Genomic DNA, 16,094 nt, shown 5'->3' on the forward strand with positions numbered 1-16,094 from the left:
TTTAGAGTAAAAAGTTTTTCTTCTTTTTTTTTAATTGTTTTTAGACAGAATTTCATGTGTTAATTTGTATCAGTTGTTTCTTGTTCCATCTCTCAGCACTATTGAGAGTGGCTCCCTTTTTCCCTGTATTTCCTTACATCAGTATTTATTTTATTATTATTATTGATTAAAAACTGCCCCTAGGTCCTCTCCAGGCTGAACAGACCCAGTTCTTTCAGCCTCTCTTCATAGGACAGATGCTCCAGTCTCTTAATGATTTTTGCTGACTTCTTGCTGGACTTGCTCCAGTGTGTTTACACTTTCTCATGCTGAGGAGACTTGATCTGGACTCAGTACTCCACATGTTGCCTCAGCTGTGCTGAGTGGAGCTGAAGGATCACTTCCCTTGACCTGTTGGCAACTGGCATTTGCCATAAAGGGTGCATTGCTGCCTCACTGTCAGCTCATTGTCAGCTGGGACCCCATCCACTTGTTCTGCCAGTTTTCACCAAGCCACCTTGTCCAGCTATCTGGCCGAAACTTTGTCAGTTTGTCTATGAGGATGTTATAGGAGACTGCTCCTAAAAGTCAGACTTCTACCTTGTGCACTAGTATGTTTCTAATCTAAGAAAGAAAAGAGTGTGACAGAGTCATCCTGCTGCTGATCTCTTTAGATACAAAATGGAATTATGTATTTTGCTGGGGTCACTGCTTTCTAAACTTGGATTTGCACCATTTCTGTGTTCCAGGCCGAAATGAGTTGATTGCCCGCTATATTAAGCTGAGAACAGGGAAAACACGCACAAGGAAACAGGTAAGGTACAGTTTTCCCTTTTTCTCTGGAAGGATTACCTTCTTTGGACCTTTAGAGATTATGGGGGCTAATGAGAACAAATTTCTTGCTGTTTGCTTGTTGGTAGTTTCTGACTTTGCTGCAAGGAGGCTGTTATGCTGAGCTGGTTAATAAGAATGGCAGGAAGAGAGAGCTCAGGCATTTTACAGGAAGTTTGTAATGCTCATGTCTGCCAATCATACTGTGACCCACAATTTTTTCTGCTGTTAAATAGTATGATTTTATTTGCTTGGCCTACTAAGGAGTGTTTCAGGGAGCACCAGTTGTTCTCTGCGTGAAGATTTCTTGTTTAGCCCAAGCAGACCAGTCAACAATGATGATTTTGAAAATACCTGGCGCATGAGATGGAAAAGGAATCTTTGTAATTTCGGCCTGAATATCCAGACTATGCTGGACAAAGCACTGAGCAGCCTGGACCTGCCTTAGATGGCCCATCTTTGCAGGCCCTCCACCCCATTTCATTGCACTGGAGTTATGTTCAGAAAAGCAGCTCCTTGTTACCCCCAATCCCTCCTACCCCCAACCCTAATTAACTGCCTAATTCTACAAGAGGCTGCCAAGTATTCCTCTGGAATGAGCATGGAATTTTGTCTTTCAATGCAGGTATCTAGTCACATCCAGGTGCTGGCAAGGCGGAAAGCTAGAGAGATCCAAGCCAAGCTCAAGGTATGATGGATATACTTTAGCATATCACACAAGCTCCCCCAAATCAGTTACTCCCTCTTTGAATAGCCTTAAAAAAGCCTGAGAGATTAATCACTGACCTGTAGTAGGCTGGAGAGGAAAAGGTTCTTCCCAGGAAATGTTGTGCAAACATTCATTATTGTTGAAGCTCTGTGACGTCTGGAGCAATTCTATTTAAAGAATAAAGAAACAATAACTTTTTAAATTTCATGTGTCTTATTTCTTACCTCCAGTTTATGCTGTTGTCATTCAAATCTGAAAGACCCTTAGACTTAGGAGTGTGCAGAGAGTGTTTACCTGAGCAGGAAATGTTTACAAATGCTGACCAGTAAGCAGTTGCTGGTGTTGTGGTGGCCTTGGGAAAAGGTGGCCTTAGAGTTAGTTATCAGAGCACCAGCTACACTTGTACTAGAGGTAGTGATGTAGAGTTGTCCTCTGAGAGGAAGCAATAAAGCCAGCTGGCATCTTCTCAGGTAAAATGGTGCCAGCTGAATAGACTTTGCACCTTGATTAATTCAGACCTGATGTGAAGAGGCCGGTGCTAACGAGAAAGAGAAAATGGTTGAATACTTGTTTGAGAAAAGCTGTGTTTTCCTTTCCATAGGAAAAGCTCCAAGACCACCCTAATGAACCTCTTGACATTTATTTCCACTCGGATTTGATGTGGGGAAATGGTTTATGTGCTCAGACTGAATTGCCAGAAATGTTGAGAAGGTCAAGTTTGTATGTGACAATTGCAGAAGAGGGTGTCTGTCCCCCGTTAAAATGTGAGCTATCCAGAAAGGGCTTGCTGAGCAGGATGTGAGGTCTGAGCCTTGTTATGTTTCACTGAGACAGCCAGAGAAGGAAGGTGAATGCTGACCTTTCTGTTTGGTATGGCCCTAAGTAATGTGGAAGGAAGAGAGTTTGCTTTCCTGATTTTCCATGCTTCAGGTGACAATAACCTTGACAGCCCAGCCCTGGCTGCTGAGGGATGGTTGTTAGCATGTGCTTCCTCTTGGCTGCCTGGGCAGCTCCTCACTGGGCACCAGGGCAAATGGAGTGTCCTGTGTGTGAGCTGCTGGCACTCAGCTGCCCAGGGCTGACATGCATGCAGCTCTGTTGCAATCAGTGATTGTCTCTAAGCCATGACAGCACCCCCCCACATCCCAGCCCCATTTTAGAAAGCTGTGCTGTGTCTTTTATTAGCCTGTTGTGTTACCAGCTGCTCTGATAAAGAGAAGGAGGCACAAATTACAACTATCTAATTCAGTGCACCCAGGTAGGGCTGCCTCAGCTTGAAACCTGTGGTGCTGTTAAGTGGTGAGTTCAGGTGCAGGCCTGCTGGAGAGGCAAGTCAGAGCGAGCAGGAAAAACAACTGCCCAGGGTGTTAAAAGCCTCACTGCTGCTTACATCTGTAACCTTGATTCTGTTCCTTGTGTGACACAGCTCTGGGGCTGGGCATGATTGGAAAGCCAGCCGGCCGAGCCTGTTCCCACTTAGCTCGCAGGCGCTGGCCGGTTTTGTTCTCAGGGAGCGAAGGTGTCTCGGGGAGCTCCACAGAGCCATTGGCTGCTGTCCCTTCACACAGCCAGGCCATGCTGTGAGCTCTGCCCAGCTGCCTGCAGAGAACCCTTCCCCAGGACCAGGCTGTTCCTTTCCGCCTGCAGCGGCAGGTCGGGAGCACTGATTCAACTCATTTACTTCTTTGATTTCTCTGGCCATTTCCATAGAGCAGGGAAATGAAACCACAGAAACTGCTGCCCTTCCTCCCAGGTCCTGCTGACAGCTGTGTGCTCTCCTATCACTGCTCATTTTCCATAGCAAGTGCTTGATTTTGTGTTTATATCCTAGTGATCAGGGCAGCTACATGATCACTTTTCAGAGTAGTGACTGCAATAATTCCACCTTCACACAAACTGGAGTGTTTTTTAAATGTCCACTGTGTCTGTAAACGATACAGCAGGGAAATAGGGTAGAACTTGAAGAAAACTCTGTTCCCAAAAGTTAGTAGTTTTTCCATGCCCTGGGTGGCTAATAGATATCATCTGCACTAAGGAAAAAATTGGGAAATCATGGTGATGTGATGGTATTATCATCATCATCATAATCACCATCATCATTATTATGTGTTTTAAGAATAATAAAAGAAAATACAAACATTGCAAATGTTTGGTCAAAGTTTTTATTGTTGTTATCATGTTTATCAAAGCTTTTTAGCCTTTTTCCTTTTTTTTCTTTTTATATTGGAAAACACTTGAAATTAGTATAGAACTGAAACAGAAAGGTGTCTTTTCTAAAAACATGCTCCTTCCAGCAGCCTGTCAAGCATGTAAACAAAACAAAAACACAGCAAAGGTTAATAGGTAAAATACTCTCCTTCCCTAATTATTTTACATTTTCTTTTAACTTTTAATGCCTCCACAAGTAAATGCATCTTCCCCATAAACTGAGGTAGACAAATACAATTTTTCCAATGAGAATATAAGGGAAGGAAATAAATCCTTTCCTGCAATGGCACATGGCAAATAGTCCTTATATATATATTAAAAAAACCCCAGAAAATAATAATTTTCCTTAAAAAATATAGGTAATCCTTCAATTATTCCCTAAGGCATAATTTATACCGGATTCTGAAAACATTTCCCATAGCTTTGGAGAGTATTAGGAATTTTCTCGCATTAAAATGTTTCCCTTCCATTCACTTGAATGGTACTAACTGAAGTCACAAATGCTCTAAAAAAGAAGAGGTTAAGTTTTGCCCATTTCTAGTGATCATTCCTTGAACATTAACATTTATTATTGAGATTTTTTTAGGGTGGCTTCTCCACTTGTTTTTTTTTGGTTTTTTTTTTTTTTTTTTGTTACACACATTAGGATATTTGTGCTTTGAACTTTAGAGAACCTTAGGTAGGTTGGAGGGGTTAGAAAGAATGGAGGCCCAAGGGTGAGAACTTGCTGCAGTTCAGTAAATGCATGTGGGAAGTGAGAATTCCTGAAGAAGACAGCAAGGGCTGTTGTGCCTCTTTCAGCAGTTTCTTCAAGCTATGAATTAATCTGTGAGTTTTCTGTGGTAATTATAATACCACAGATAAATGTGGAATGTTTAAAGGATGCAGATTAATTGTAGGGGATGTAGGAGGGAAGAGAGAAGATAAGTGCTTCTGTTTGCCTATTTATACCTTGAAGAAAAGAAGAAATAAAGAATGCTGTTTGTTTTATACATAACTCAGACCCACTAATTGTGGCACTGTCATTGCCTGTAAGAATGTGTGTAAATCTACAGTCCTGTTAAAATACAAAAAGGATTGTCCCTGCATATGTGCCCTGGAGATTATGAAGGTTTCAAGTTTCATTGAAACTTGAAAGATAGGGATAAAATGATGAACTCTGTCTGAGACTAATACAGTCCCAAATTGAGGTAGTCCTTTCTGCAGTGATGATGATGATCTCTTTTTGTGACCTTTGCCTCACAGGTATTTTTTTCTTGTAATCAAGAATCTTTCCCATTGAATATTGTTACCAATAATTAAAACACAAGAGTCAGCTAGGGATGTACTTTCCACAACAAAACTTTACAGCTGTATGGTTGAAAGCCCTCAGACAGAAAGAAAGGATAAATGCTTCTTGGTCTTTAAACCAGCATTTCAGAAAGCCTGATAATTCACATCTGAAGCTATAGTAATGAGTCACAGCCTTACAGCTTTAAAGAGTTCTTAGGACAGTTATTGGTGAGTTTACTGCCCAGAATTTCAGAGATGCCTGTTCCTGACAGAGAAGCTGACGAGAATTCTGTTTATAGACCATTAGAGCTGGCAACTAGTTAATCATTATAATAATCCTGTTTTTTCTGTTTCTGTTCTTGCTCATAGGATCAGGCAGCTAAAGATAAAGCCATGCAGAGTATGGCTACAATGTCATCTGCCCAGATTATCTCTGCAACTTCCTTCCATAGTAAAATGGGCTTGCCTGGTCTCCCACGACCAGCCTACCCTGCTGTTTCTGGGGTGAGTGGATCAGTGACTTGGTGGAAATTTCAGAAGACACTTGACTGTTTGAAAGGATGTTGGGACTTGCTCAGAAAAATCCTGAGAACTGAGACAGAAGGGGCCAAAAGGCATTGTCTCTGTAGAATAAATCTGTCATGTGGCTTCAACAGTTTTGTCCAATTCTTTGCTCACACTGATATAAAACAATAGAGTTTCACTGTGTATATTTTTTAAATGATACAAGGGAGAGAACAATCAGTTCCTTTGGATTTTCACATCACTTTCTTAGTCCAGCATCTTTTTGGAATAAATCTGTTTGGGCCATCCTGACCCTTTCTCAAGTTTATATTTCCCAATCTTTTTCTCAGCACTTTAATCAGATGGCCCTTACACAAAATCCTTAATAGAGAAAGGTCTGTCAGCATCTCTGTACCTATGAGTTGGGCCTAGTGAGCATTTGCTGAGCATTGATTTCTGCCAAAATAACTCCCATGGAACTTTCCTGGGGAAAATGGTCCTTCCAAGAGAGTGAGCATCATAAAAGCTTTGGAGACAGAGCCACAAGTTGATGCATAATATTTAACATTAAAGATCACTTTAGGGTCAGTTTTTTGCATATCATGAGTAGTAGTGTGTAGAATGAAAAAAAAAAGGGCAATCAGCATCTCCACAAGAATGAATCCAGGAATGTAAAAAGAAGAGAGAACTCATTCACATCTTTAAAGGTCTGTGAGCTTGCAGCTTGTTTCCTCAGAAAAGAGCAAGCCTTCCTTTTCATCTCTTTCCTAAGAGTGGTGACTTCTGCCTATGTGTTGTTCTCTTGCAGTTTTGGCAAGGACCATTGCCAGGCCAAGCAGGATCTTCCCAGGAGTAAGTATTCCTTCACGGAGCATCCAAAGCAGGTGCTTCTGCTGCTTTCTCTGCTGCCTGAGGAACACCATTAGCTATTACAAGATCTGTGAAATGCTAAGGCCTTCATTTTTCTTACAGTAGTGTTAAGATGGAGCTGAGCTCTCCTGAAAACTGTGTTTACCTGAGGGTGTTGAATGTCTCTGAATTTGGGTCTGAAAGTCTGAGAGGCATCCAGACCTATATCCACTTGCAAAGATATAGAACTACTCGTAGTTGAAAGGAAAGGATAAATAGATGGGCACCAGTGTATTAAGAGGCTGATAGTGATCTCAGAAAAACAAATCTGGAGGGGGGGCCTGCTGAACACCTGCAGGGAAATTTTTATCTGTCCAGTCCTGGCCCCTTACTGCTTTCTGAGTGTTTGCCCACGACCCTTCTCTTGCCCACACAGAAAGATAATTTCCGAAAGACACTTAGGCCACTTTCTGTCTGAGGAGAAATACTTTATCTAATCTGTCCAAACAGTCAGTGAAGAATATTTTTTTGTTTGGTTGTGTTTTTATTTACCACCTCACTTTGTGTACTTCTCTAGTGTGAAACCTTTTTCTCAACAACCTTATGCTGTACAGCCTCCGCTTCCAATACCAGGTAGGTAAGGAAATGTACTTCCTTCCTTTGAAATTGTATTCCAATTTCAAAAACAGCCAGCACTCTAAAAATCTTGAAAGTTAATTTAAAAAAAAACAAAACCTATTGAAACATTTCAAAGAGCCAAAACCAATTTTTATATGATTTCCTCTTATTACCTGTTCTCATCCTTTTACTGAGAGAGCTGAAGCTTGTAAATTTTGTTTTCTTCTTGTTTTATATTGGTTGTGTTGGGGTTTTTTTTCTTCTTGGCTCAGCAGAGAATAAAAGTTTTCATATCTCTACTGGTCTTCCACCATGCTTCATGCTCTAGAACACTGTTCTTTGTCATAACATGATTGTGTTCCTAATTTCTTATTAAGTGGAATAACAAATGTCTTTTCCTTCTCAGCTTCCCCATTTTGAGAGATCAATGGTGACACCTCATTCTGATACTAAACAGTTTATTTCACTGCTCCTTTAGGGCTCTGTCTAAATCCTCTTAAAGTTGCTGAACATGTTTTCTCTGGTGTCAAACCAGTGTGGTTTGTCCTTTATGTCATGACCCCTGGCAGTGCTGTCTTAGCAGAGGGTGACTGGCAAGCCATTTAGAGCACAGGTAGACTGAGGGTCTTGTGGATGATATTTTTGCCAGTTGAATGAAGCCATAAGGAAACTATGAGTCAGCTTTGACAGTAGGTGTTCTACTGGAAAGCCATTGCCATTTTTTTCTAAATTATTGTTATATAAATCCTGTGTGCTTAGGGTTTGAATCTCCTGCTGGCCTCTCACCTTCCCCGTCAGCACCAGCTTGGCAAGGACGAAGGGTTGCTAGCTCCAAACTTTGGATGTTAGAGTTCTCTGCATTCTTGGAACAACAACAAGACCAAGACACAGTAAGAAACACACCTTCCTTCCACCTCTCATTAATTTTGCATCTTTGGACAGCTCTTGTTCCATGGATGTGTTATAACACTCTATGCGTATGGAAATACTTGCTTCATTGCTCTTTGGAGAACAGAAAGGCACCTTTGGGAAGCACCAGATATCCTCCTCTTAGAGGATAAGTAGTGATAGAACCAGGTCTGTGCACTGTGCTTCTGGCTTCCCTGTCCAGGGTCGTGGATATTCATACACCAGAGCCCCAGGCACTGAGGTCATAAGCCCCTGCCAGGCTATTCTGGCTGTCCTGTCCAGCCTTGTAAGGTAGACTCCAATATGGAACCCAAAATCAGAAGTTGCCAGGGTCACATAAAGCCATGTGTTTCTCTGGTGAGCTAAGAACTTAAAATTGGTGGAACTGTGATGAATTTGCGTCAATGTGTTTCCACAGTGAAATGGAAGTAGTAAGATTTGCCTCTCTTGCTAAACTTTTTGATTCTGCATCTTGAGATGTGCTCTGGTGATGGGCTGAGATAGGAGAGTTCAGAAAAGATAGTGTTACTTGCCTGGGATTTATCTGCTCTGGGATTTCAGGCTTTTCGTAGGACAGGAGCATCGATGTTTGACTGAGTGACCTGTCACAGGTAACACTGTGTCTCAGGTTTTTGCAGGCTATATGGCAGCAGCACAAGGCAACAACTTAGGAGTGAAAATAGGAAGAAAAAACCCAACAGTGGTGTTTCAGAGAAGGAAAAAGTGTGAATGTATTGATAGGAAGGAAAGAACAGCATGAGCTGGTATTAGTAGAGATATTTCTATTGATTTCTTCTGCTCTTTCAGAAAACTCTATCAAATCTTCATTGACTTCCAGCAGTCTTCTGTGAAGGACAGTGGATGTTCAGTAGGTACTGAATGGTACTGAGCCATTTTCTAATCCCATGTTTTTCCTCTTTTTTCAGTACAACAAGCACCTGTTTGTGCACATTGGGCAGTCAAGCCCCAGCTACAATGACCCCTACCTCGAGGCAGTGGATATCCGGCAGATCTATGACAAGTTCCCTGAGAAGAAAGGGGGCCTGAAGGAGCTCTTTGAAAGGGGGCCAGCCAATGCCTTCTTCCTTGTCAAATTCTGGGTAAGAGAAGGGCCCTCTGTAGGGTACCCATTTGCTGTGAAGGTTGTCACTTTTAAAGCTGTGACCTCCCTGGCTGTTGGAAAACTGCTGCCTCCCAACAATTTTTTCCCCATGTAGGCAACTTAAATAAAACAGCCACATTTCTGTCACTGTCACTTTTCGTGAGCCCACAAGATCTTTCCTTGACCCCACAAGGCACACTTTCTGGTCTGCAGCAGATGTATCTTTCACCTTGTCCATCTGTAGAGTTGTTGTTGACTACTGTCTGCAGATTTGCTAATGGTGACTTGGACCCTCTAGAATTTTTATTCATGTATAAGTAAAGAATTCAGAGGAAATTATTCTCTGCATACTCTTAGGCTTCACTTCTCTCAGTGTTGTGTAACTCCTCAGCCAGAAGCAATACTTTTCCATCTCTTCTCCTGTCTCTGTAGCTGCATTTTGTGTTATTCAATACTAATAATTTACAGATGCATGCTTACTGCTGGAAGAGCAAGAGATAAGAGAAAAATATAATGAAATTGGATTATGCTGATAATATATTACTGAAATGACTTCTGGTAAATTGGTAGAAATCAGCCTGGCAAAAGCTTACTCACTCAATTTGGATTTTTGTGATTTAACTGAAATTTGCAAAAACTGTGCCATTGTGCTTCAAGGTACAAACAAAATAGCTTTGGTGATTGATATTATCATAGGAATTATGAAATTAAAAATAATAGTAGCTCAGGGCAGTTGTACAGTAGATGGCTGAGGGAATGTGTAATGGGATTTGGAGCCTTTCACCTTGAGTTTACCACATCATTCAACCTCAAGTCAGAGTGAGATGATGAAAAATGAGCTTTTATATCTCATTCCCTTCATACAAAGTGGCACTGGAAAGCCTCCTGTCTGGTGCTTTCAGAAGGAAGAGTTAAGTGCCTTGAGATGCAACTTCCCAGCTGTCCCAAGCCTAGCCTTTCCAGAAATGAGTTGGAGAATGTTGGCTGGGAGTCTTCTTCTCAAGTGCCTGTGCCTAGAGTGTTGGTTGCTGTTGATTTTTCAGGACACATAATTTTATTACCTGCAGTCTCTGCTACTGAGCTGAGCCCTTTGTGGGATTAGCTCCTGGCAAAGTACAACAAAGCCTGCCTGGGGTGCTCAAAACAAAAGGTGGAAGATCAGCTCTGTTCTGGCTGGGAGAGAAAACAGCACCTTGCTGAGAAGCTTATCTTTTGACGGGGTATTTTGAAAGGTATTGATTGCCTTTTGTGCTTTGGAAGTTTCAAGAACCGAAAGGAAGAGCTTAGAGGGAGATGTTACACAGAGAGAATTAAACACTTTGAACTCCCTGACGTGAAGAGAGAGAAATCATGAAATTGTGATCTGCTGCAACTGTGATTTATTTATCAAAATTGACAGTGTGCTTTTCTGCTTTTGTGGTCCAGTTTGGGGATTGTGATAACTTGGTTTTTAATATCAGAAGTATAAATGTGCCCTATGCACCATGTCAGACCAACCTCTGTCAGGGTTTTGAAAGATTTAGATGGTGGCATGCCATCAGGCTGGGTTTTTTCTGCTCCCACGTGAGGTGTTCAGAGGGTATCAGCTCACTGGAATTTGGCTTGATTAAAGAGATGTGAATAGGATTTGAAACAGCTGTACTCCAATGTGTGCACAAGGCTGTGGGGCTCTGCAACTCTATACTTAAAAGGACAGAAATATTTCTGGGCTTGGTTTAATATTTTGACTGTCTGATACTTTTTTTTGGTACCCTTGAATTGTTGAATCCCATCTGGAGTTAACATCAGATTTTATTGGTGGCACTCATTACAGCTTATCACTTAGAAACAGGCAAAGTTTACAAGTCGAGTCATTAGTTAAAGGTAAGTTTGTAAGACTTAATTAGCAAATAAAAAAACAAACACTTTTCACAAATAAGGCAATATGATTAAAAACAAAAAAGGAAGAAAATTAGATTTCAGCAGAAATTTTTATATCCCTCTGCATTTTCATACTTTTGTAGCAGTATGTGCTAGGGTGCTTTTTCATTTTGCTGCCTGATAGCTCTGGACAACTATACAAATATGCTGTTGATGTTCAAAGATGTATTGGATAAAGCAGTTACTACACCATTGACTTTATAGCATCATTTTAAGATAAAATGGTGAATAGAAGTAAATACTTGAAGGGAAGCTTTGAGACATGAAGACATGATTGATTTTTCAGAGGTTCTGAGTGGAAGTTGTGGTTGCAGGTGACAAAGACTTTAAACAAATCAAGGAATGAGTAAGTTGGGGTTGTGTATCTGCAGTTTTAGGCTTGAAGAACCCAAGGCATGAACCTACCATTGCTACAGTAACCATTGAATATACCAGATCATCTGTTGTGTACCAGAAGCCTAATTCTAAACACCAGGGTTGAGGTTTTTTGACCTCTGTGGTAGCACTGAGGATCTAGTATGACTGAGAAAGAGATGTTCACCTTTGTTCAAAGATGCTTTAAATTATCTATACAATAGCTAAAAGTTGAGAGTTGATGAGTTTGAAACATAGTGAGTGTTGCAGTGTTTGCAATTCTTCCTTGATTTTGGCATTGGGAATTTGGTACAATGAACTGATTTTTGGACTTGGGTTGGCAAGTTGTGCATGACATCTGTGTGACATTTCTCTGTGCTCCAAGTGCATTCTAGCACACGACAATGAATGTGAGACATCAGCCTCCCGACACATGGACAGTGGCAGTCCTGCTCTTTTCCAGGCTAATATTATCTCTGCCACCTGTTCCTTGCTTCTCCCTGTGAACTCCTCCTCTATGGATCGTTATTAATAGTTTGGGGAAGAGGCGTTCTCAGGGCTTTGCACGTTAGTAGAATGGTGCACTTGCATCTTGGGGCTTTCAGAAGTTGTGAGACTCTGCATGGAAGACAGAAGGAAAAATGACAAATCAGTAATTCAGGACAGGTAGTACTTTGCACAGAGCAGTCATCTGCAGAGACATGAATCAGGGGAATTTTTGTCCTGCCTGTGAAGAATGTATGTAGTAATTTCTTCTTGTTGATAGGCAAGCGATCTTCTGAGCGTCTGAGTGCTCCTTTCAGCTAAATGGAATTTACTTCTGTGGGAAAGTGCTGAAGGGGTGGGCTGGAAACTGCTGTCTTGCACGTGGCTTCTCTCCTGTCACAAGCAAATCCAGTCAAAACAGCAGCAGTGCAAACTGCCCTCAGCACCCTGCCTTGCCCACTGGATGCTTTCAATCCTGGAACTGCCTGGAGAACAAGGAATGGCAATTTGGTCTTCACGTTCACTCTGTTCTTGGTACTCCTCAGGCAGCAAACAAGACAGCAGCTAGAAACAGAGAATTTTATGATTTTTACACACAGTAATTTCACCTGCCATCACCAGCACCACCACCCTTATGTAAGCGGACTCTGCCAATGGCACTTTCACCAAAGTTGTCTCCCACAGTGTTCAACAGCTTATTAGCAGCAAAAGGCAGATTGAAAGATTAAATTGCTGAGGAATTTTCAAAGAATCTTTTCCAGAGATGGAGGGGAGAAAGGAGCATATTAACTTGTGGAGGGCTACTATGCTCTTCCCAGAACAAATCCCTTCTCTTCCATCTAGAAATCCTATCTTGTAGGTAATGAAACATTATGCTTACTTCTCTGGAAAGGAGGGAATCCCAGATGTTACTCCTCCAAGCAGGCAGATTCACTCTTGCATGCAGTATGTGAATATCTGGGATGTGCTGTATCACAGATATCTCAGTGACTGTAGTTTCAGCATGTTTGGAAGTCATCAGGCAAGCTGTGGATAAGTGTGTCATCTGTGCTGAGCTTACAAAGCAAGTTAAACACATCCCAGACACATCAGATCTTTGCTATGACAGAGTTGCTCAGGTTTTTGCATTTGGAACTTCTGGGACAGAAAGCAAGAACCCTGACTTTGTCAGATAAAGTAGTTTGGTCCAGCTGGTGGCTCCTAACTCAGATTTAGCTTGTAATATGTCTCATTTATTTGATCTTTGCCTTTGCCTGTAAAAGAGACTGAGAACAGCTGTCTGAATGCTGGACACCACCCAACAGCCTGAATCCTGCTGCTGCTGCCCCCGCAGTCCCACCCTGTTCTAGCAGTGGCAAGTAGGAGCCTGGAGGGGCCAGGCAGCTCAGCCCCTTCTGTGAGACTTTCCTAAATCCTGCCTATGTCTCCTTTGGCTTCCCATCCTGGGCTAAGGAATTTATTTAAGACCATCTCATTTGTTGTTGGACATACCAGGGCATTTGCCAGACAGGAGTTGAGGCACCTGGGTTCTAGTCACATCCAGTTATGTATAAAAAAATTCTATGCATTCTCAGACCATAAAGTGAAGATTAGCTCTCCTGCTTGATGGAGTTGTGGGAAGATGAATTTCCTTTGAATCATAGTCACTATTATTCTCTTGCATCTTTTCAGGGTGGAATGTACTGGACACAGTAAGTCAGACCTGTCTCTGCTCACCTCGGGGGCTTGCTCCAGCACTGGATGTGCTTTCACACAAGGTTTTCTTTAGAGAAGCAATGTAGTCCTGATGGTTTAGGTGTTGTGAGGAAGTCATAGGAATCTAGGCATGAAGGCCATAGTGTTTTTAGATGTTGAGCTAAATGCAGTAGCTCTTTTGGTCACTATGGTCTTGTCCTCATGCAATCCTGAGAAGTTTAACTGCATCCTTTTGTGAATTACCCCAGTGTCCAGTTGACATTTGGAAGTTAATTTGGCTATGGCAGATTGCACTTTTCTTCCTCAATTTTCTGCCTTGTCTCCCTTCAGGAGGTAATAATCTCCACAGCAGGAAAAGCTAAGAGATGGGAGTTCCACTTCTGAGTTGCTCCTTGGTCTTGTATTCATGTATAGCATTGCTATTTTCAGTTCACGTGTATAAACCAGGTTGCAAATAGTTCAAGAGCAGATTTGTGTGTGCTAAATAACCTCTGGTACAGGGGCAGTGCCTTTCTTGAGAAAGTGGGAACCAGCAGCTGTAAATAGGTGAAAAAGCTGTGACTGTAAGGCCAGCAGTGTCTGGGGTGCTCCAGCTGCATTCTCCTGCAAACATGAGCTAAAGCTCTCAGCAAACTGCTACTGTCATTCCCTGGAGTTGCTGAAATTCCCTGTATGTATGTTTATGAGATCTGTAAAGGTGACGGGAGGAGGGTACACAGCTTCTGGTGACTGATCACTCCATGTCTGACTGTCCTAGCTCATAATATGGGACAAGCTTTAGAATAGAATGTGCAGTGTAAATGTGAGGGAGTTCCAATATGATCCTGCTGCTCCACTGCAACAGGGCTTCCAGGTACCTGATTGTACACAATGTCAGTGAATGGTGACAACTCCTTAGTTCAAACAGTATTACCGTAGTTTTACCATTAATGTTGATTAATTAGATGTTAATTGGCTGTGAAATTCTAGTCTGGCCTTGTGATGGGAGGCTTGCCAAACTGTGGGAGCACCTAGAGTAGCTTCTTAGAGGCAGTGAAGCTTTTCTCATGAAGTGCAACTAGCACTTTTCTGCTTTGCCTCATTTTGTGTGTATATTTTTAAATTTTACCAGTGAGTCTTTTAGAGAATGTAACCTTAACTTTACTAGTGAGATGCTGAAAATGTTTATCTGGTTCTGCAAGTGTTTATGTAGCAGTGGCCTGACCAAGCCTCTGTAGCCTTGACCCTTTGTTCTTTTTGACTCAGTGGGAGAATTTCTTTGGAAGAGCGGAATCAAGTCCATACATTGTGTTTATGACTCCCAAGGGAAATAGCAGAAAAATACTGTGAAGGACTCCTAGTCTAGCTCCTCTCTGGACAAGGGAAGAAGTTGATCTTTATTCAGAGAGTTGGAGTGTAGGAGAAATAAATAATGCAGTTGATTGCATTGACATGGAAGTGAATATTACAGTATTAAAGTACAGTGTTACAGTAACTTAATAAAAACCTAAACCAGAAAGGAGTAATACTGCTATTCTGTAATACAGGTGCATTTGTGGTACAAAGAAAGTAGCTGCATAACTACAGTTATTTAATACCAAGGTCTTCAGCATGGCCATAACAATTCACTGGAATAAGCTGTCCTGCCTTCTGCTATCCCTGCTGCTGCTCATCCTCCCAACACCTTCTATGTTTGAACAATTCCTCAGCGAGCCTTGTAGTACAGCTACAGAGATGTGTGTCAGTACAGCAGGAATGGGGAAGCACAAACTGCTCTGGAAGACTGACACTGCTCTCTCCTGGCGTCAGGACCAGTCTGGCATCAAACTACAACTCTGAGGTGCAGTTTCTCAAGTGTCTCAAGCCAACCCAAGTATGTGTTGCTATGAAAATAGGCAATCTTTTTGCCCTTCTCTTTTGTGATGCCACAAAGGCAGCAGCAAGCTCAGGTGTCTACAGAAGGGGAGAAAACTTGACTGTCACTTTCTAGACTGACCTAAACCTTTTGTGAAGTTGCTCCTTAAGACAACTAAGCTAACAGTATTTATTATCTCATGGCACTTAAGAGACAGGTATTTTGCATGGCAAAGAAGATGGGCATTCATTATTGTGGTGGTCAAGTTCTACCACATTGCTTGTCCTTAGTGCAGCTCTTGAGCTCAAATAAAAATCTCTTCACTGACATTGGTTAAGAAAACCCTGCTAGAATGGTATCTAACGCTGTCTTAGTCACACTGTAGCAGGAACACACTTTCTTCTGTTTCCTCTTCCCTTAGCTCAGCTGGAAGAATAATATGCTTTGGAGCAGCCTATGGGAACTGATCCTTGCTTTTAGGCTGATGTGAATTAGCACATGGGCTTGTGGAGCACAGAGGAGCTCTGCCCTTTCAGTTTTGAAGGGGAGGGAGCTGAGCTGGGCATTCCCACACACCCCTAGTGTTTCTAGAGCTTAAGTGATCCGCCACTTGTTTCATAACTGCGGTTGGAATGACCCCTGGTGGAAGCTTCAGACAGCCAGGATTTTTAGGAGTTCTGTTCCAACAGGAGGCTTTAGTTGGCCAGCCTTAGGCACCCACATTTGAAAACTGTGGCTGCTACTGGAGATGGGTTTGAATTCAGGTGTAACTGGGCCGGATCCATCAGTAACCTACATTCCTTATGTTGCATCCTGTCTATTTA

At 42.0% G+C, this 16,094-nt stretch overlaps 1 protein-coding gene and 1 long non-coding RNA gene across 5 annotated transcripts in view; one reads left to right on the plus strand and one right to left on the minus strand.

Moving 5' to 3' along the window:
• Positions 1-16,094, plus strand: part of TEAD4 (TEA domain transcription factor 4) — a 52,612-nt gene that overhangs the window by 30,992 nt on the left and 5,526 nt on the right. For all 4 annotated transcript variants that reach the window (XM_064721106.1, XM_064721118.1, XM_064721125.1 and 1 more), the window contains 7 exons: positions 729-793; positions 1,436-1,498; positions 5,369-5,503; positions 6,312-6,355; positions 6,930-6,985; positions 7,730-7,860; positions 8,806-8,979. In XM_064721106.1, coding sequence (XP_064577176.1) covers positions 729-793; positions 1,436-1,498; positions 5,369-5,503; positions 6,312-6,355; positions 6,930-6,985; positions 7,730-7,860; positions 8,806-8,979 — 668 coding nt within the window. The remainder of the gene's footprint in view (positions 1-728; positions 794-1,435; positions 1,499-5,368; positions 5,504-6,311; positions 6,356-6,929; positions 6,986-7,729; positions 7,861-8,805; positions 8,980-16,094) is intronic.
• Positions 735-1,930, minus strand: LOC135451699 (uncharacterized). Its single transcript, XR_010441412.1, has 3 exons — positions 1,814-1,930; positions 1,597-1,686; positions 735-1,164 (listed from the first exon to the last, which is right to left on the minus strand). It is a non-coding gene; the product is annotated as an uncharacterized LOC135451699 (long non-coding RNA).

Source organism: Zonotrichia leucophrys, chromosome 1 (genome assembly GCF_028769735.1).
Source record: "Zonotrichia leucophrys gambelii isolate GWCS_2022_RI chromosome 1, RI_Zleu_2.0, whole genome shotgun sequence".
In the NCBI taxonomy this organism is placed as follows: domain Eukaryota; kingdom Metazoa; phylum Chordata; class Aves; order Passeriformes; family Passerellidae; genus Zonotrichia; species Zonotrichia leucophrys.